Here is a 21292-nt window from a genome sequence, read left to right as displayed (position 1 = left end):
GCGCTTCAGGAGGAACGAAAGCGGGAATACTGAGGACTAGCCGGACGATCTTAGGACTCAGTCACATTGTGTTGGAGTCATTCTGCATCTGTGGGTCTGGCTCCCATCAGCAGAGTGAGCTGCTCCAGGCGGGACCCTGAGTTACACATTTTTATATACCGAACATCTCACACAAGACAGAGAACAGCTTTCCTTTGGTTCCCAAATTCAGTAACTGATCCCCTGATTCCCTCAGCAAAAATTTATTAAGGGCCAGAACGAACGAGCAGCTACGCCTTCTGTCTCGGGGGTGGTTTCAATTCTTACCTCACAAGAGTGTGTGTAAAAAAAATGACGTTGCCATTTTTGAAACAGAACACATTTGTCTATCACCAAAAACACCCGCGCGGTTCCTTGTCACTGCAACTTAGCATTTCCTTCCTTATCGTAGCGTGAGATGAAATCAAGTTGCAGGTCGTTATTTTATTCCAATTTTACTTACCAAAGGCATCGGTTGCCCGTATCAGTCAGATCTAATACTCACAGTTAAGAGAAAGCCCTTTTGGTGTGGAGCTGATGGAAGGATGATCAGGCTCCCACCATGCAAGGTAGGGTCGTTCCTTCCCCTTTTGTTATATGAAAAGCTTCAAGCATTACTAAGTGATGACAGATAGTACACTTGGCTTCTGGTATTTCTTTGAAGGCCTGCCTGTAGCGTGCTGCTTGGAAGCAGGAATGATTCCACAAATGGCCAGGGGGCCACCTCCTCTACACCGCCCTTCACACCAGGCCCAGGTGTGTAAACAGAGCGGATGGGCCCTCGGCCCTGGAAGGCGGCGAGCTGGGGCGGAGTGTTCCAGTTTGCAGAAGCCCTGCTTCTCTCTCCCAGGCAGTGACTCCAAAATTCCCTCAGACTGTTCTTCTCTGAAGCTGCTAATTGCATCAGAGATCCTTCCTTCTGGAGTAGGAAAAGGGTCTTCCCAAGCCCCCACAGGGAGTGGGTGCCAGAGTGGGGACTGGGTCTCAGGTACTTCCTTGCAAGTCTTGGGTGGCCGTCCGCCACCACCACAGCTAAGCCCGTCCTCCCTGCGATGCCAAGTGGTCGCGGTGGCCAAGTCAGAAGGAGCCCCTTGGAAGCCCCTGCCCAGAGTCTTGTCGCGGGATGTTTCGGGTCATGTAAAGACTCCCTGCTCAGGCCTCTCCTTCCAGGGTCTTCTTTGTGTGACCCTCTATAACCATCAAAAGAAGTTTTCAATGGATACACACACACACACACACACACATATATATATATATATTTTTTTAAGATTTTATTTTTTAAGTACTCTCTTCACCCCATGTGGGGCTCGGACGCATGACCCAGGAATCAAGAGTTGCACGCTCCACCAACTGAGCCAGCCAGGCGCCCCCAAAATTTGATATGTATTTAATGAAAAATTTGGAAATACAAAAATGTAAAAAAGAAGACTCTCATCCTCCAAACACAGTTATCGTTAACAGTTTGGTGTGTTTTCTTCTGAAGTGATTTCTTTTTAACATGGTTGTAATTGTATTGTAATTATAAGAGCAGCTAACACTTGTTGGGGGCCTACTATGTGCTGGGTCCTATTCTTTATATATCTTCTATCATTTAAGTTGCTTATCAACCTATGAGGTAGCTACTTTGATTACTCCCATTTCACAGATAGTAAAACGGAGGCACAGGGAGGTAGGTAGCAGCAGTAGGTAATAAGTGGGAGAGCCAAGCAGTCCATTTCCAGACTCTGCATATGGAGCTTGGCATATGCTTTTTCTACATTTGGGATCACAGAGTTTCCTTGAGATAAATCCCCAGATCTTGATTTAAGAGGTACAAGAAGATGATGACAAGTCCACTGGTACGTACTGCCCAGTATTTTCCAGGTGGGTCGGCACCTGATCACAGGGCCACCACCGTGAGTTTGAGCCCAGCGCTTACGACTCATCAAATGACTGATTCGTCTGATAGGCAAAAACATATTGCTTTCAGTGGTCCTCCTTGCCATGAAAAAGGTTTAATCTTTTTACAAACACTCATTTTTCTGGCTGCAGGCCGCATTCACTGGTAACACACTTGTAGGTTTCTTTCTTTTTAGTCCCTTTTTTGGTTTCAGGCCTGGAGCTAGGTTCTTGGTTAATTTGCATGTTTGTTACAAGGGATAATACAGAGTAGTTAGAACGGAATGGGGGTGGGGGAGAAGGAGAATAAGGAAGGTCTCACCTGCCCACCCCGCTTTCACTCCTGACAGAAACTCCTGGACCATAAAGGACTTCGGGCCATCTATAGGATGACCCTCCTAGCCGTCACAGACACAGTGACATCACTTACCACAGGCACAATATAGAAGCTCAATAAATACCTTTTGGAGGAGTCAATCAGTGAACTGTTCTATCTCAGTCTGCCAAGCCTTAACCTACCCTCTCCTAGCAACTCTCTAGCTTGAATCACTGCACCTCAGTGTTCCCTTTGGTGTTAAAAAAAAAAAAAAGAAAAAGGCTTGCATCTGTGATCCCAGGTCTTGGCCTTATTAGGATCCTAGAGGAGTGGCCAACCAGAGGTCTTTGAGCCCAAGGCAAATAACTGAGATCAAAGCCTCCTGGATCTCTCGGGGAGGTCCTTGCCTGAGAGGACCAAGACCTCAGGTCAAAAAAGACTGGGCTCTCCCCTTCTCTTTGTGACCTGCAAGCTTGCCATCTCTGATGGGAAAAGGGGAGAAGGAGGCAGATTAGGGGGAGTGGGAAAGGTGAAGGAGGTGATGTTCTTGGGGGGAGTCTGATGAGGGCAAGTGTTTACAAAATGGCTCAAAGGCCTGCTGAGCCGCTGGCTTCTTACTGTAAGGAGCCCTGGCTCATCGTGGCCTCTCTTGCTCTCTTGGGGCCTTTAGAGATGTTGGCCAAGCTCACGCCTGCCTTCGGTGACTGTGGGACACGCTCAGATCAGTTGTTACTTGACATCCCCAACTCCATTTCTTTAACAGTGTACAATGTAAAATTCAAGTGTTTTGAGATCGTCAGGTCACACTGGGACAAGTAACGCTTTTTGCCTGACATTTTATTTATTTATTTAAGATTTCATTTATTTATTTGACAGAGAGAGACACAGCGAGAGAGGGAACGCAAGCAGAGGGAGTGGGAGGGGGAAAAGCGGGCTTCTTGCAGAGCAGGGAGCCCGATGTGGAACTTGATCCCAAGACCCTGGGATCATGACCTGAGCCAATGGCAGATGCTTAATGACCGAGCCACCCAGGCGCCCTGCCTATGTGCTTTAAATGTATTTTTAAAACTACGGAATACTGGGGCGCCTGGGTGGCTCAGTGGGTTAAGCCTCTGCCTTCGGCTCAGGTCATGATCCCAGGGTCCTGGGATCGAGTCCCACATCAGGCTCTCTGCTCCGTGGAGAGCCTGCTTCCCCCTGCCTCTCTGCCTACTTGTGATCTCTCTCTGTATGTCAAATAAATAAATAAAATCTTTAAAAATTTTTTTTTAATTACGGAATATTAGTCATGAGGTACGATGCTGCCACTGAAGAGATCAAACTTTTAAATAAAACGTCCTGGAGGGCAGCCATCCGCATAAGTGTACCTTATTTTTAAAAATTAAGTGTAAGACATTTTAAGACTATGATGATACCAGCCTCTTCGGTGAACCAGCCAGGAATGTGAATATGTATAACATGAGAAAGTATGTCACAGGGGAAGAGTCAGTCAACTATCCTATAGTTAATGTGGTCCTAAACAGGATTATGGAAACTTACTCGTTACTTACTTATAGGTGAGTTTGCTTCTGAAGTTTAGCCTGGCTGGGAGTTCCCAAACTATGCTAACAGCATAATTAGACTTAGATCCCTAATGTAAAAGCCACATTTAATCTTTCAGAGTTTTGCTTGTTTTTCTTTTTAATCTACAAAATGACAGGTCAGACCAGAGTCTGATTTAATGAGTCTCGGTGGGGCGCAGACATTGGTATTTATTAAATGCCCACCAGGTAATTCTCATTGCAGCCAGGGTGGAGAACCATGAGCCTAGATGATTTCTAAAGTCCTTCCCTGGCACCTAAATGCCATGATTTCTATTATTTTATTTTATTTTTTAGGATTTTATTTATTTATTTGACAGAGATGCAGCGAGAGAGGGAACACAAGCAGGGGGAGTGGGAGAGGGAGAGGGAGAAGCACTGAGCAGAGAGCCCCATGTGGGGCTCGATCCCAGGACACTGGGATCATGACCTGAGCCGAAGGCAGAGGCTTAATTTTAAAATTGAAATCAAAGTCCGTAAGAAAATCAGGTTCATCTCACAGAGCATTCTGTTTAAAAACATCTTCCCAAATTCAAAGATCTCAGAAATCCTAAAATGAAACTTACTTCATAACTGACGCAGCCCCAGCCCCATGAGGCATTGTGGGCAGATGTTACGGGTTTTGAAAATTTATGTTTGCCCTCCATTTCAACATTCCTAAGTGAGTTTTAAGGCAGTTACCAAAAAACCCCCCAAATTATTTGTCACCTTTGAGAGTCAAGATGTGGTGAAAGTTTTTGATTTGGAAATCAGAAGGATCCAATGAAATGTTTATGGATTAAGATAGAGGAGAAATGAAGATATTGAATCTTGGCTGTTAGCTTGGGATGACAACTCCCTGTGCGTGAGTGTGTGTTTGCACAGGAGCCTCTGCAGGGAGGCTGATGTTGGGGAGAGGGGCGGGGGGGTATCTCATAGACCCTGAAAGACAGATGGTGGCAGACTGCAGCCATGGGGCCAGCATGCTTCTAATTTCAAGGCAATGTCCACCTAGGAACCATTCTTACTAAAGACGACGTTCCCAGCACCATCAAGTTTTTAAAATGCCGTTCAGCTGGAGATGGTTTTTATTTTGTTGTTATAAAGCCCAGGCACTCACACACTAAGGGCTCCAATAACCACATCCTTATTTGTCTACTCACAAGTGTATCTGAAGCAAAGAGGCTGAGACCTCTCCATGAATAAGTCAGGAAACAGATAGATCCAAGTTTGGTATTTAGATTAGAAATACCAGTGAAAAGAAGGAACATTACCATCAGAAATGTGCATTTCTAAAGATTCATTTGAAAGTTTTGAAAAAAAGTAAAGCTCATGCCCTGGGGCTTCTGGGAGTATGTACAAAATACAATAATTAAATTAAGTCCAGCAGTTAAAATTCCTCATAAAAAGAAAAAGCTGGAACGCTTCCCAATGGGGAATGCTTGACTTAAAAGAAAGGTTTTACTCTGTGGCCTGGAGGTCAACAAACTGGGACTCTGTGGGAATGTATAAAATTTCTTAAAGGGTTCTTCCGTCTTTGTTTTGTTGAAAGAAAATAAAAGAGTAAAAAGAACAAGTTTTGAAAATTCAAAAAAATGAAGGTGCAGTCCTAAAATCATCATGATTTTTATAAATGCAGCACTAGAGGCTATGAAAACATGCTCTTTTCTGAGTCCTAATCTAACACATATGCTCTTTGAGAAGGAAGGAAAAAGACCAGTGGATCTGTTTGAACAAACCATTTTAAAATGTGCTCATTTCCAGAGGCTGTGCATGCAAATTCATGGCCCATTCATTTGCAACTTATTTTGGAAATAGTTACCTTAAATATTCTCATAAATATATTTCACAATTTAAAATTCCTTAGAGGACACAAAGACTCATTGATTTCTTTTAAAGGTTTTTAGAAAGCAAAGTTGTAAAAACTTATTTTGGGGGAGGTCATATCTTTAGTTGTCTAAAGTGGAATGTTTATCATAATTTGAAAATATCTGGTTTTCTAAATAATCACTTACTGCTACCTCTCTGGTAACGTTCCCTTCCACTCCCAAAAGGAATACAGTTAAGAACACAATGGAAATAAAATTTTATGTCCTTGAACTTTGTTACTTGTAAGTATCATGAATTTCAGGCTGCATCCTCAAACAATTTCTACTAAAACATAAAGAACCAGTAATACGGGATCCTCATCTTTACTGCTTAAACTAGAATCTGAATGTTGTCTTTGCATTAGGACAGCATGGTCAAATGCGGGACATTAGGAGGAGCAGTTTTGGCAGCAATATTTAATTTGCTGAATAATTAGCAGCCTCATTGGCATTTCTACTTTGATTCCCAAAGTACAATATTAGCTGTCCTGTGCACTCGGGCTCTCTGCAGTAAAATGGGCTAATAAACTTCCTGTGCCAAGTTCACAGTAAATGAAGGACCGTGGAGTATCCTGCAAGCAGCTCATGATTTAAGATGCTAGAATGACTTCCAAAACATGGACACAGAATTAGAAAAAAATTTTTTTACCCCATTTTGTTTGCTTTCCTACATTTGTTGGTTTTGCATTTGGAATGGCAAGGGGAAGGAGGAAAGTAAGACTATAAGGAAAAGGGAAGCGGAAGCCGACCAGCAGCAGACACAGGGACTAGAGAGAGAGATGGGACAGAGAACGCAGGCCACAGACAGGTGCCGGCGAAGCAGGGAGGCTGGAGCCCAGAGGAGGCCCAGAGAGGCTAGTATAGCTCGGTGAGTGCACCGTCTGTCCTTGACCGCTACAGCCTGCTCCTTCATCCCTCCACCGGGATTCCTTTCTTTAGACCATCCAAGACATTCACCAGCCACGTAGACCAGTCCTCAGTGGGCAGTCCAGCAAAATGTTTGATCTAGGGGTGACCCAGGGCCTCCAGGAGCCAGGGGGCCATGCAGGCCTGCTTCAAGGCGGCATTTGCCAGGTGGTGGAGCTTCCTGACTCTGCCGTTGGTTAGTTGTTGCAGTTGCGATGAGCTCAAGTATCTTTGCTATGTCAGGCACTGTGTCTGAGGGAGGCCCTTATTGAAAAAGAGGCTTGGCTCTGTCGGTAGAACGTGTGACTCTTGATCTTGGGGTTGTGAGTTCAAGCCCCACATTGGGTGTGGAGCCTACCCAGCGCCCCCCGCCCCCCCAAAAAAGAAAAAGAGTTTTCAGCTACTTTCTCATTGTTTCAGAAAACTTCACTGGAGCTTCCTTAGTGGGGAACTTAATGTAAAACCAGAAATCTGAGGAGTTCTTGGATGTGGAGCTGTGCAGTTCGTGGTTTAATTTCAAGACATTTGTTGTAAGCTTGGTTTTGCCAGCTGTGTGACCTTGAGCAAGTCCACTGAACGGCCAATATTTGCACAACTCCAGGAAGCACGCTCACATTATTTTTTCTATGTGAACGGAGCCCCCTTCAGCCAGGAACCGGTACTGCATAATCTTGTGTCCTCTACAAATTAAGGATGGTTGGACAGAATGGTAACATGAATTTGTGGTCAGAACAGCTCTATAGTGAGAGAAATTTCCATGGTCCAGGAATGGGTCTAGGAGGTTCTGAACAACAACAACAACAAAAGAGCCACAAGGTCCCCTGGAATGTGCCTGGCTGCTGGGAGTGTGCCACCACAGCCGGTATGTCCAGGGATCTGTCCCAGTAAGTTCTCCTGTGAGAACATATTCTTCACTGGCCAATAAAAGTGAACGAGAAAATGGGGTTCCCTTGATAGAAATTCACTTTCCAGCCAGCCTTGCTGTGAGGGGAGAGGGGTGTTCCTGTCCTAAACTGCAGCACAGGTTTGGCACGGAGAAGGAACTTATTTGAGCTTTCCTAAATGCCTGCTGTGCACCAAACATGTGCATCAAACACCAATAACCAATGATGCTAGTACTATCTAAGAAGTACCATATTTATTTATTTGTTTGTCTTTATTTAGTTGACATTCATTCCTTTATAAAGATTATTGTTTTAAAGTGTGGTAAAATCCAGGCAGCCGGAGGCAGGCTGCCTTGAGAAGGCAGAGGCCCGGGCAGCGTTCTGCAGCCGAGGCAGATGCTGGAGGAGGAGCCGGCAGCTGCAGGCTGTCTGCTGATCTCACTGTCCCCCGCCTGGCCGGCCATGCGAGCAAGTGGGGACAGTCCAAGGGGCACCTGGGGGGGGGTGCGTTTCCATGCCCACTGCCTCCCTATAGTAACTCTTCAAGTTAGGTATTATTATTCTAGTTGAAGAAGCTGATATTCAGGGACAATAAATAACTGGTCTGAATGTAACAAAACCTGGTCCTCAGAAAGCCAGGATTAGAACAGAAGTGTCTGATGGAGGAAGCACTGTTCCTGACTGGGATGAACATGCTGGTAGCGAACTCTTGCTGGGGGTGAGCGGTGAGCAGGGGAGGGAGGGGGAGCTGCATGGCGTTGTCCAGTATTGAGGACAGCCACACTCTCTGGGGGACACACACACTTAATAGCAGCCCTCTGATCCGTGCCATGGAAGGACTGGGGGAGCGTCACCAAGGCGTCTGGGGGGGGTCAGGGGAGACCTCACAGACGTGACCTTCAAGGTATGTCTTGAAGAATGGTTAGTTTGGTGGGTGTGATGGAGAAGAAGGGGTTGCAGCTTATGCAAAGGCTTTGCAGAAGACGGCTGGGAGCTGCAGCCCCTCGTAGCCCGGCTTCACGTGGCGGGAGCCCCTTGACAGAGGTGATGTGGCACTGGTGTAGTAATGCCGGTGGGGCTGCCGGTGGTGGGAGCTCCCTCAAGCCAGACTGGAAGACTGCATGGCAGAGTCCCTCCCCCTCGACTCCCCTCTCCCCCGGAAGTTGCTGCATGAATTCCAGTCCCTGGAAATCCACTAGAGGAAACGGGCGTGCTCTTTTCCTCATTTGGGAGTTTGGGTTATTAACACAGTTTTCTCAGAGAATCTAAGCCAGAAATTCATGTTAGTTTTTATGTTTTTCCTTCCATGGAGCTCAAAAGAGGCCATTAAAAAAAAATAAGCCACATGCCTAGAGTGTGTAGTCTTCGGAAGAAACCCTCCACCACAAGGCCATCTGAAATGGAATGTTCATTTTATTCTTGATTCTTTTACTGTGTCTGAATAATGAAGGAAATCTATTCATTGTTTCAAAACAAAACAGAACCCAGCCAAACTAGCTATGTGGCATTATGTAGGAAAAAAAAAAAAATCCAGTTTGTCACTGAATTTCTTCCCTTTAGCTAGGTATTTTAACATCACAGTACAGCGGGTGTTTGGTCTTCCTTGTTTTTCACACGATGGAGTTTTCAGTATATCAACTCTCTCACAACATGTAATGAAGGCCATTAAAAAAATCTTGAAAATTCTTCCCGGGGCTTAGACTTGTCTCTGGGACCACTCTTCTATAGGTTTACATGTTGCACACACAGTGGGAGAAATTGATTTTGACCAATGGAGAAGTCTAACAGAGTTACAGGACTCCCTCTAGGTTAACAGGCACAGGTGATCCGAGGGTGAGTTTTCTATACTTTTCTGATAAATAGAAAGCTTTGTCTCTGACTCAGTGTTCAGCATTGAAACCAAAGGAAGTTTCTTGGTTCCTGAATAAGAGCTCATACTGGAGAAAGGCACATCCGGTTGGCCAAATTCTGTCCTAAGCTGGATCGCAGCTTTCCACTTGCCTGTGTATGGCTAAAGCGAGAATGGGACAAGACTGAGTGTTTTTGTTCCCTTAGTGAATCTGACAGGCTGTTTACAAACGGCCTTTACTCTTCAGACTTCAGGCAGGACTCCCAGCTTCAGGACCGCAGCCTGGCCCAGCTCCTAGAGACCAAAAGAGGAGGAAAGAAGGAGATAAAATAGTGGCTGGTTTTCCAAGCATATGGTGTGTAGTTTTTCAAATGTTTTAAATTCTTAATCCGCACCTCTCTTGTTACTATCACTACTGTAGTCAATGGCACGTTTTGTTGCGGCATTTGGCATTATTTTACGCCTTTGCTCTTCCTTTGACTCCACACAAGAGCGTTTTAATTTTGAAAGAAAAGTGCATCCGGAACCAGTCCTGCAACTTCCATACTAGCTAGCTGTTTGGCACTGGGTCAGGCTCAACAGATGTTTGTTGAATGAATAAACGAATGAGTGAATGGAACCTCTCAAAAAAGTTCAGAAACATCTTTACTTTCAGGAAAGTTTTCTTGTTTTTGTTTTGTTTTGTTTTTAAACTCGGGATTATCACCTATAGTATCCTCTATGGATTTGAGAGGGAGACTGGCAAAGTTGGTTTTGGCATCTTTGGAAGAAACTCAAGCGAAAAGCAATCTAAAATGGAATGCTTATTTTTCTCTTGGTTCTATACCATGTGTGAATATCGCGGGAAATCAACTCAATGACTGAAAGCAGGGGGACCCAAATCTTCTACAGGTCCCTCTGGACAGGAATCCGGATTTGAGCCCGACAGACTAAGGGCGCACGGGGCTCTGGTCAAGATCTGGGCCCAGGAGATGCGCCAGTCGCTTGTAGGGTCCCTAGGGCTAGTTCTTGCGCCCCGCCCAGGCGCTGACTTCGGGGCTGCAGGGACATAGGGGCCGGTCGGTCCCCAGGACCCTCGCGAGGGCCCCGCGCAGGTGTCGGGCCTGTGCGCGGGGTGCGCCGGGGTGCTGGGGGCCTGGGAGACCGGAGAGAGACGTTATTGTTACACTGTAACGAGTCTGATTAACATGCTCCTGACACTTTCCCTTAGTTTCTCCGGCTCCTAGCAACAGCTCACAAAGGCGCGGGATTGTCCCGGACTCCGCGGGGACACGGGGCAGCCTTTGATCTGCCACCATTACAGCGGGGCTGCGCGACAGGCTCGCGGGCTCCGGACGGCCCGCGGCGGGCGGGCGGGCGAGCGGGGCCCGCAGTCCCGACCCACTGGGCTCCCCCGCTCCAAGCCGCGCCCCGCCGGGAAGGGACGGTGCGCCTCCGGAGGGCGCGCGCGGTGCCTCCCGGGGCAGCCAGTCTCCGCGTCCAGGTGCCCTCGCGCGCCGCCGGCCGCCCCCGGTCCTCGGGAAGCTCGGGCGGCGGGGAACGCGGGCTCCGCGCGTCCCGGCTCCGCTGGCGCAGGTCTTTCCGACGGGGCGCGCTGCCCGGGCTCGCCGAGCCCTTCCCGTCGGAAGAAGCAAACACGGAGCCGTTCACTTACAAACAAAAATTTAAAAAAGAAGGGAGCGAGCGACAAATCCCTTGTCTTTTACAAGACTTGTAAACACTTTTTTTCCCCCCTTAAATAAAAATTCTGCAGGCTTCAGTCCGCTTAGCGGGAACGGGGTCGGATCGACAGCAAACGACCACAAAAGGCGCTAACGACGATTTCAGTTCCTTTCCACACATCGCGTTCTTTAGGTCGTTGGCAATTCTTACAGACTCGGAAGGAAATGTACCGCCAAATAATTGCTGGAATGTAAACAAACTACCACCACCTACATCCACAATCGCCCATCACAGGACAGCAAAAGCTGCCCGGGGGCCGCGGCGCAAGCTTTTCAGGTACTAAGTTAGGTATTTTGGAAAAGTTCATTTATTTGCCATTTTGTTCCCTCTGTTCGCCCCACCTCCCCGGCCCCGGTTAAAATTAAAGCGCGTACAGTGCTGAAGTTTAAACATCTAAATGCTGAGCTCTGCTAATTACTTTCCTCCACTTTGCCCCGCAATTGCAATGTGAAAACCCCGCGGGGGAGGGGAGGGTCTCGGGGCTGGGTGGACAGTGTCCCCGAGCCTGGGGCATAAACTCCGCGGGGACAGACCGGTTCGGTGCCCCTCGCCGGCATTAATATGCACAAGTCCCTGCTGGTAATCTTATAACCTGTTTTGTACGATCAATTGCCTTCCAAGTACTAGAGGTCAAAATAAAAACAAAAACGCACGGCACTTAGCTTTCCAAGAGGAACGGAAACCATAAAACCAAAATTTTCCTTCAAATTAAAAAGCAGGTATTCTTTTTTTATCCGCTTAAGGCATCGTTAGAAAATATAAGGTCTCCAGTGAAGGTCAGTTTCCCTAACGAGGGCAGGACTATTAGGGGTTAATGTATTAATGATAATGATAACAGGTATATTTTAGAAAGGGGGGGGGGTGCACCACTACAGGGTCTGTTCCATTTTCCCAACAAAATATGTCAAGCAATGAGCTACTTTCAAATTCAAATAGGAGGCAGTGAAGTCTTCCTGAGGAAGCTTTTCCCAGCCTGTCCCTGGAGGAGAACCTAAGGGCAGCCAGTGGTTCAATACTTGGAAGTCGGAAGGGAACTGCACCCAGATGCCCTCGAAATTCCCAACTTGTGCTCACAGACAGTGCCTGACTCCACTGGAGTTTCCCTCCACCCTTTCAATAAAACATGACTGTATTGATATAATCCTCTATACATTAAAATGAGGTTGTCACAGATTGTCATTAAGACCTCAGTAAAACAATGAAGACATTATTGGGCATCCCCCCCCTCCGGCAAGGTATTAGGGGAATAAAACAATCTACACCACACGGGTCCTATTGAGATTAATGAAAAAATTATGCAAAAAAAATCTCAATTTCATTTTCCCGCGACAGGGCTTTGCATACACAGTGTCAGTCCTGCCCTGCACCTGATGATTTATTAAACTAATCTACGGTGATCACCACGGATGTTCTCAACTCAATCTTGTCCTGGCTCATTTTCTAAGTAATTGTTTCTCATTAGTTCGAATAATGTTTTAATAGTGTTATCCATAATTTAGCCCCCAAGAATTAATAACAAGGGGGTGATATGGTGAAGCAGCTTGTGATAAGCTATACAAAATATAAACAGGTATGGTTTTTAATTAATCAGATGGCTGCGAGGTCCTCTTCTTGTAGTCCATTGCTAGCTGGAGGAATTCCCCGGATCTCTAAACCTAACTATCTATACCTAACCCCTCTTCTGGGGCACTTGTTTAGGGTTTCTGCTCAGAGTGGGACCAGGGCAAACTGGTCCAGATTTTTGGCTCTAGTGGGTCTTAGTCTCATGGTGTTACCATAATTGGGAACACAGGGTTTTGAGGAAGACGGTAAATGTGACTTTTGGGTGTCAGGTAAGGGTGTGGTGACCAGTCAGTCCTACATTGTAGGGGATCTAGGAACCCACCAGCTTGCTGGAGACGGCGGTGGGGGGAGTCCTAGCCATGTCCAGGCTCTCAGCACCACCCAGAGACCTTACTGAGGGGGCTGCTTTTCCTGAGGTCCCAGTGCTTTCCCCTGGCATCTGAGAGACCCTCGGAGGGAGGGCTTGGTTCTCAGTGAAGTCTCCGGCCTGAGGAGGTCCACCTGTAGCGTTTGGGGGCTGCCTGTGTAACTGGGGTGAAGAATATGTCTGCCCTTTCATCATGTTAGAGCCTTGACGGGTTATCTGTACCCACACACAAGGATGGGAAAGGGCAGTTGGGTTGAAGTGGGGGTGCCTGTACGGAAGTAAGAAGGAAGGCTTTTATTTTCTTCTTTTAACACAGGTCCTACGTAGGCTAGTTCTAAGACTCTGAAGAGGAGGTGTGTGTATGGAACAGGTCAGGGTGGAGGAGGCCTCCCTCTGCTTCCTGCCTTCTGAGCCGTCCCCCTGTGTCTGCGTGCTCTGAGCAGACAGGCCCGAACCAGGCCTGTGGATTCCCCTGGGGCACACCTGGCTGCAACACCAGTGGTGCTGGGGGTGCTGCTTCCCCTGTGGCTGCTGCCCGCTGCCCCCGACTGCAGGCCAGAAGCCCAGTCTGACTGGAGGCCGGACTGAGATGCCACCCTCCTCCTTTTAGCCACTCCACCCTCCCTGATCCAGCGAACTCCAAGGTGAAGAGTGACAGTATTCTCATGAGGGGGTGGAGAGGGGGTGCACCCTGGAGAGGAGGCGCACTGCCCAAGGCAGGCCAGGACCCCAGCGGAGCACATCCCATCGCCTTTCAAGGGAATGATCTCCTTGAGGGATCCTCTCTTCAAAACAGCTTTCCTAAGCCCGTTCAAGAGCTGTTGCCTCAGATCCCAGGTCTGGGATTATGAGTTGGTGTTTCAAGAATGTGCTTCTCCGGAACCGTCCTGCCTGGGTCCAGCTCCTTCCGCCTTCCTGTCAGAACTGAAGCATCCCCTGCCTCAGGGCACTGGGTGGGTGCCCCCCACCCAGGCAGGACGGTGTGTGGGCCTCTCTCACTCTGCTTGGGTTCCCAGGCGCCCTTCCTTTCGTATATGCTTCAGCTCTACTTCCCTCTCGGCTTCCTGGAGGAACTGGAAGAGGCAGGGGCAGAGGAGACCCCTGGTTGGGCCATACAGTAGGGGCCATGGAAGAAATAAACAAGGGTGTAGGAGGATTGAAAAATTAAAATAAAAAAAAAACAACTGTTTTCTATTTACAAATTTAAATAAACAGAACAGCCTTCCCCGCGGTGTTTGTCTAAGAGTAGCAGCTTTGCTGCTGTGTAGGTCATGAAAAGGTTGGTGTAGAGTTTAAAACTTCCCATTCTGTTAATTTCTTAAAGAACAGTCGTCCAGAGTCTCAACACAAAAGCTCATGATTTAATGAGGAGCAGAAACAAAATCTCTGATTGTTGGTGTTTCAAATTTCATTGGCGTCCTCTGGCAAACACAAGTTGATCCTTCCCAGCTTCAATACCCTTTAGCCTTCGGTATAAGAGCACATGCTGAATAGGGAAGAATGGCTGGTTGTTATGTTTATTTACCCTTACTACAAGCTGGGTTAACCTCTTCAAAACAGCTTTACTAAGCCCGTTAACCACACCTCCCACATGACCTGCAGCAGCAGCTCTAATGTGATGCAAATCTCGCAGGGGACCATATGCACCAGCTCTGCCGCATTGTGTCCTCTTAGAGGCTACAAGTTTATTGCTGAGGGGGCCCTGTCCCGGCCATACATTTACAGGGGGAAGTGGCCTCAATGGCAAAACAGTTAAATGGGGAAATTAAGGGAGAGAATGGATGGTCTTGTGTTTCTGCACATTTTTTTTTTTAATTGCTGGTGACTGTTCACCAAAAGCATTCACCCAGGATGAGGGATTTCATAGTTCTCACCTCCTGGTTCAAATGGGTGGAGGTTTCATTTTGGAAGGTGGTTAAGAGCAATCAGTTTTGAAGATTTACTTTCAGAAGTTATCTGAGACTTAACGTTTCTATGCTGTCTCTCGTGTTATCAGATTGATACTGAAATAAACAGAACCCCTTCATTTAACCACTATTTTTAAAGACTGGCCTTAAAATTATTTACAGTGTTGAGTAATGAACAATGTGGGAAACATCTAATGTGAGGAATGTGAAAGGAGCATACATATTTGAGAAAGATCTGTTTCATTAAAGACCTAACATGCCCCCAGCCCATCTCTCTCCACTGTTTTATCTCCCTGTGAAATCATAAGTGCATATTTGTAACACATTAATGAGTAATAAAGTCATAAGCTTGGAATCCAAAAGGAGGAAGTTCATTTTTAGAGGGATAACTGGCCAGTGAGATAACACACACACACAAAATTGTGATTAACATGAACTGTAAATGGGAGAAAGGTTCCAATCTAGCATACTAACAAGTTGCCTTGAGTATTATGGTTTGTCTTTAAGAAACCCACTGTATATGTTCAGCCCACCTGATGAGAGCTTCATTTAACAGATCATTTTTCCTTGATGGCTGTGGCAAGCGTAACAATGTTCTGAGCTTGCTTCAGTAATGGCATGTCGATCATGCTCCCTTGGAAAGTAAAGGCTCCCTGGAAAACAGAGAATACAAACTTCCTGAAAGAATGTTCAGAAATTATAGGCTTCCTTTCTGTGCACGCTTGTACAACAAGAACATTTTAGATTCTACCTGAATTATACTGACTTTCCTACCCAACTTTTGAGAAAGCCAAAGTAAATTACAGGGGAAAGATTTCTTTTTTCCTCCTAAAGAGGGCGGGGGGAACCACCCTTCAGCATTTTAATGTAGGGGAAAAGCATCACACAGAAGGTATTTGAAACTGTTTGTTTAACTCTTGAAATCAAGCAGAAAAAACTACGGAAGGAAAATGCAAATATTTCCTTGTATAGCTTTTAAAATATGGCACAGAGCTTTAAAAATAGCAATATGCTCTGGTGACCAGTTGTTGTTTGAAAAATAACTGTATGATCAGTTGAAAGGCAAAATGCTTCCTTCTTGTAACATAACTGAGGGGTAAGACTATCATGGGACGGGAAAATGTAAGGTAGGATTGTACTCAATAAAAAGAGATTTCTTTGTTGGTACAGATGTGCAGAAGAGGACTAGAATGATAAGGGACAAGAGCCTGTGACAAAGAAGTCACAGGTCTGTTGAATGGCGAATCTGGGAAGAATTTCTGAGATCTCATAGTTTATCCCCATTTTACAGATACATTTTCTTTTAAGCTTCTGCAAATACTTATTGAATGTGTATGTGACCTGGGTCCTGTTCTAGATGAGGAAACTGAGGCCCAGAGTAGTTTGGTGATTTTCCAAGGTCATGTGACTAGAGACGTTAGAGCTGGAATTAATACTTGGATATTGGAACCTCAACCCTTTATCGATCGGAAATCCCCATGTTAAGGTAACAAGGTAGTATCTTTTTTTTTTTTTTTTTATGATTTTTACTTCTTTATTTGACAGAGATCACAAGTAGGCAGAGAGGCAGGCAGAGAAAGGTGGAAGTAGGCTCCCTGCTGAGTTGAGAGCCCGATGCAGGGCTCGATCCTAGGACCCCGGATCATGACCTGAGCCGAAGGCAGAGGCCTTAACCTACTGAGCCACCCAGGTGCCCCTACAAGGTAGTATCTTTACTGCTTCAGAGAAAGAAAAATTAACTGGACAGAAGGCAGTATGCCCAGAATCTTTAATGTCTGGTTATTTACATTCTTTTAATCACTTCTTCTTGCTTCTCCTTCCTTCCACCTGTTGGCAAGGATGCTGGCGGATGGGAGCACTCATAATCCTTGCTGATGGTCCATCTGCACATACTGCCACTCATTTCTGATTTCACAAGTACCACCTCTCAACAGACAATGTTGTCATTACTCAAAAGTTCTGGGAGGGGTCTCCTGATCTCTCTGAAAACCCTTGTCTCCCACAATTCCAAGAGTTACACACCAGATGGAGATTTTAAAAAGGTGGCAGGGAATCCTTAGCAATGACTTCGGAATTTATTTTTCAATCAAGAGAGATTTAAAAGCCACTGGGATTAGAGTTTTCACCAGTGGGTACCTAACCTTCTTGGCCTTAGAACGATAAATCTGGTTCATATGAATACTTGTGCCCGTCTAAAATCCTGTACCTGAAGTCATTTTCCAACCCTCTCATTTTTACTATTTATAGTTCTAGACTGACTTTTGTCTTAATTTCATTCAGCCCAGAGTGAATTTTGGGCATCTCTGTGACCATGATGAATTTTATGAATTCAGTTAGAAGTTCCAAGGATGTTCTGTGGGTTAGCATAGCAGGTGAAATCAGGGCGGGGGATTCATGCCGTTTTACAAGGCAATAGTCTGGTTTCTTATTGGAGTAAATGATGAAGACCAAAGGCCTCCTGGTTATCCGCCCACCAAGTGGATTATGGCCCTGTAAAACAGCACATCTGTCCTGCCAAGGTTTAAATAATAGGCTGGAGAGATGAAATTAGAATAGATGCACATGAAATCAAAACGATGCAGAGAGAATCAAAATGACGGCCTTGGGTTTATGCCACATTTCCCAAATCTGCTTTGGGTTCCATGTGCACATCAAAGATGCAAAATATTTCATGGAGATCACTTCTTTCTTTTACAGCGGCAGATTTTGCTTCACTTCCTTCATTAAGCCTAAGCTGAAAAACAAAGTTCAGCATTTTTGTTTGTCTCCTTCATCTCTGCAGATCGAGGATCTTAGTGTTATGAATTAGACCGCCTAAGAGGAATAATCCTCCTGCTTTCACATATTGACCTGTAATATGGTTGGGGTTTTGAACGTAAGGATCTACATGTGAAATGTGAGCGGGGTCTGCTGGTCAGGATCTGGAAAAATATAGTCTGTCAAATGTTACTTGGATTTGTGGGGAGGGTTTCAAACAGTCCTTAATGAATGACTAGAGATAGGTTTCCATTTTACAGCCCAGTGCTTTCCTGAGAAATTGGCACGCCATTTCAAAAAGTATAGAGAACCTCCATCAGTTTGAAGATTCAGACTATAATTTGGTTTAAAATGCCTTTAAATAGTAACTTATTCATAGTTAACTACCTTAACAACCAGGACTACAACAATAATAATAGCTATAATTTTTTGAGCAGTTGCTAGATCAGGGATTGCGCCAGAGACTTGACACGCTTTATTTCATGTAATGCTCATAACCACACTGTGAAGTAGATACTATTATGCAACCCTATTAAAAATTTCTTTAAAGAAATTCTTTTTAGGGCGCCTGGGTGGCTCAGTTGGTTAAGCGAATGCCTTCAGCTCAGGTCGTGATCCTGGAGTATCAGGATCGGGTCCCACATCGGGCTCACTGCTCGGTGGGGAGTCTGCTTCTCCCTCTGACCCTCTCCCCACTCATGCTTTCTCACTCCCTCTCTCTCAAGTAAATAAATAAAATCTTAAAAAAAAAAAAAAGAAATTCTTTTTAGTTGTGGCAAGAACACATAAAATTTATCACCTTAACCACTTTGAAATGTACACTTTAGTAATGTTAATATATTTGCATTGTTGTGCAACAGATCTCCAGAAATTTTTCATTCTGCAGAACTGAAACTCTGTACCCATTAAACAACTTAGTCCTAACCCCCTCTCTGGAAGCCCCTGGCACCCACCATTCTATTTTCCTTCTGTTAAGTTGTGTATCTATCCCCATCTTCTAACTGAGGGAACTGGGGCACAAAGAACTTAAGAAACTTACACATGCCTGCCCTGTAGCTACTGAGTATAGAACTGGGATAAAAGCTAGCTCTAGCTGATCCAAAGGGTGTGTTCCAGGCTTATACTCTAGGCTTATAGATTGAAAAGTGTGTTTTGTTTTGTTTTAAGATTTTTTTTTTAATATTTTATTTATTTATTTGACAGTGAGAGATCACAAGTAGGCAGAGAGGCGGGCAGAGAGAGAGGAAGGGAAGCAGGCTACCCGCTGAGCAGAAAGCCCGATGCGGGGCTCGATCCCAGGACTCTGAGATCACGACCTGAACTGAAGGCAGCGGCCCAACCCACTGAGCCACCCAGGCGCCCCTTGTTTTAAGATTTTATTTGAGACACACACACACACACACACACACACAGCATGAGCAGGGGGAGAGGCCAAGGGAAAGGGAGAAACAGATTCCCTGCTGAGCACAGAGCCTGATGCAGGGCTCATTCCCAGGACCCTGGGGATCATGACCTGAGCCGAAGGCAGATGCTTAACCAACTGAGCCACCCAGGCGCCCCTAGATTGAAAACTGTTTTCTAAGTGGGTTTCCTGACCAATTGCATCAGAATCATCTGAGGGGGGCTGCGGGGGACATAGCTTGTTAAAATGCATACAAGGCCCCATCCTATATGGTTTGGTGCAGAAGGCTGGGGGTAGAGTTGGAATCATCTCAGGATTCCAAAGCACTTTCAGGTTGGAGCAGCTCTGTGTTTTAGCTCCCCTGCTTAAATAACAAGGTTGGGGCGCCTGGGTGGCTCAGTGGGTTAAAGCCTCTGCCTTCGGCTCAGGTCTGGGATCGAGCCCCGCATTGGGCTCTCTGCTCAGCGGGGAGCCTGTTTCCTCCTCTCTCTCTCTCTGCCTGCCTCTCTGCCTGCTTGTGAACTCTGTCAAATAAATAAATAAAATCTTTAAAAAAAAAAAAAAGAAATAATAAGGTTGACTTTGATATGGATCCGACCTGATCCCTGCCCTCAAGGGGCAATGTGATGGAGGAGACAGGAAAGAAAAGCAGAAGGTGCCATAAAATGCAACAAAAATTAAAAAAAAAAAAAAAAAAAAGGCCAGCGTGATGAGCAGAGAGAAATCTGAGGGTCTGAAACAAGTGTCTGCATCCACTCAATCACTTTTGCCAGCTCGTACTGTTCACGTGGATAGGATGATCCTGTGTACCCAGCACATATTGTGCATTTCCGGCTAGAGTTGCCGTGGAGTTCTGGACACAATGGGCTCTTATTCAACAGTTACCTATTGAGTTATTTGTTGTAGTAAATCATGGGTCAATCACTTGGCATATTTTACGATACACAGGTTTAGGGTTTCAGACTTCTCGAAGGTAATACTATCTTAGCATACGTGTTATGCTAAGGATATAACCCATCGTAGCATACATCTTATGCTAAGGGTAAGACCATCTTAGCATGCATGTTATCTGTATAGCAAAGAAACACTTCCTCTTAGGCTAGGGTTTTTCTAATGACTCCCTTATTGCCCTGTTGGTAAGACAAGCATTGAGGTTACAGGAGCTCTGCCAGACCCGGAAGTTCTTCACTGGGGTGAATCTGACTTAGAGTTCAAGTTTATTACAGCAAAAGTAATGATGTCAGTGGTGGCGGTGGTAACAGTCATCACCCGTAGGAAACATTTAGAGGAAATATTGATATATTTTGCATTTCTGGCACTTAATACTTGTGAATTTTTTCTTTACTAAAAGGGTAATTTACTAGAAATACAAATTTATCTAATTCTTTCCCTACTCACTTCAGTTTTCAAATAAGGTCTCTGAGCACTCGGGGGGTTCTCTCTGGCGTTCCGGAGATGGTGGGGCTCTGCTGCACAAATGATGACATCTGAGTAGAGCTGTCACAGCCCTTCTCTTGTAGGGTGACACTCCTCTTATAGGACTCTAAGCCTAATGCCCAGGGAAATATTTGCCTCACAGCAGTTCCTGGTGAATTCCTCAAACTTTTGTCAGCACTGGCCATTACGAAATTTCTCTTCAGGATCTTGGTTGTGTCCTTTGTTTGCTCAAATCTTGTAGGCCCAGCATGGCCGGTGATGAGCTCTTCCTTACAAAATCAGCCTCTCTTCCCTACTCCTCCGAAAGGGGGTAGGATGATACTCTACTGAGGTATCCTAATGGGACACCTTCATTCTTCTTTCTTTCCCATTTTTCATCCTATCACATGGGGAGCCCTTGGACAGGCCCTAGGATAGCCCTTGGTCGCCGCATGATTTGGTTATGACATTCCTTTTAAGGATGTGAGTTTGGGTACCAGGCACCCGCAGCTCAGTGGGGAGGTCTCTCGGAGAAACTGCTGGGATGCTGACTGGGGAGTTGCACCTTCCTCATTGGGATCTTGTGATCTTTCTCAACACTGGATAGGATCATTCATTTGCTTAAGCCTGGCTTTGGCTCCCTTTGGACTTACAAAATCAAGTGCAAGAGGTGCCTGGGTGTGTCAGATGGTTAAGCCTCTGCCTTCAGTTCAGGTCATGATCCCAGGGTCCTGGGACTGAGCCCCGTGTTAGGTTCTCTGCTCCACTGAGAGCCTGCTTCTCCCTCTGCCTGTAGCTCCCCCTGCTTGTGCTCTCTCTCTCCCTGTTAAATAAATAAATAAAATCTTAAAAAACAAAAAAAATCAGGTGCAATCTCCTT

At 45.8% G+C, this 21292-nt stretch overlaps 1 protein-coding gene across 8 annotated transcripts in view; it reads right to left on the bottom strand.

Moving 5' to 3' along the window:
- The window catches only part of CLYBL (citramalyl-CoA lyase), a 295860-nt gene that overhangs the window by 26074 nt on the left and 248494 nt on the right, over positions 1–21292 (bottom strand). For 2 of the 8 annotated variants that reach the window (XM_082700830.1, XM_082700834.1), the window contains 2 exons: positions 15371–15490; positions 8825–9572 (listed from right to left, as the gene is read on the bottom strand). In XM_082700830.1, coding sequence (XP_082556956.1) covers positions 15395–15490 — 96 coding nt within the window. In that variant the 3' untranslated portion in view covers positions 8825–9572; positions 15371–15394. Of the gene's footprint in view, positions 1–8824; positions 9573–14269; positions 15491–21292 lie in introns of those variants that run through there. The other 6 variants (XM_082700829.1, XM_082700833.1, XM_082700831.1 and 3 more) reach the window with 4 other exon arrangements.

This window comes from Mustela nivalis, assembly GCF_964662115.1.
Source record: "Mustela nivalis genome assembly, chromosome: 15".
NCBI classification, from domain to species: Eukaryota; Metazoa; Chordata; class Mammalia; order Carnivora; family Mustelidae; genus Mustela; species Mustela nivalis.
Note: the sequence above shows the minus strand (reverse complement) of the source record. Positions and strands in the feature narration are given on the sequence as shown.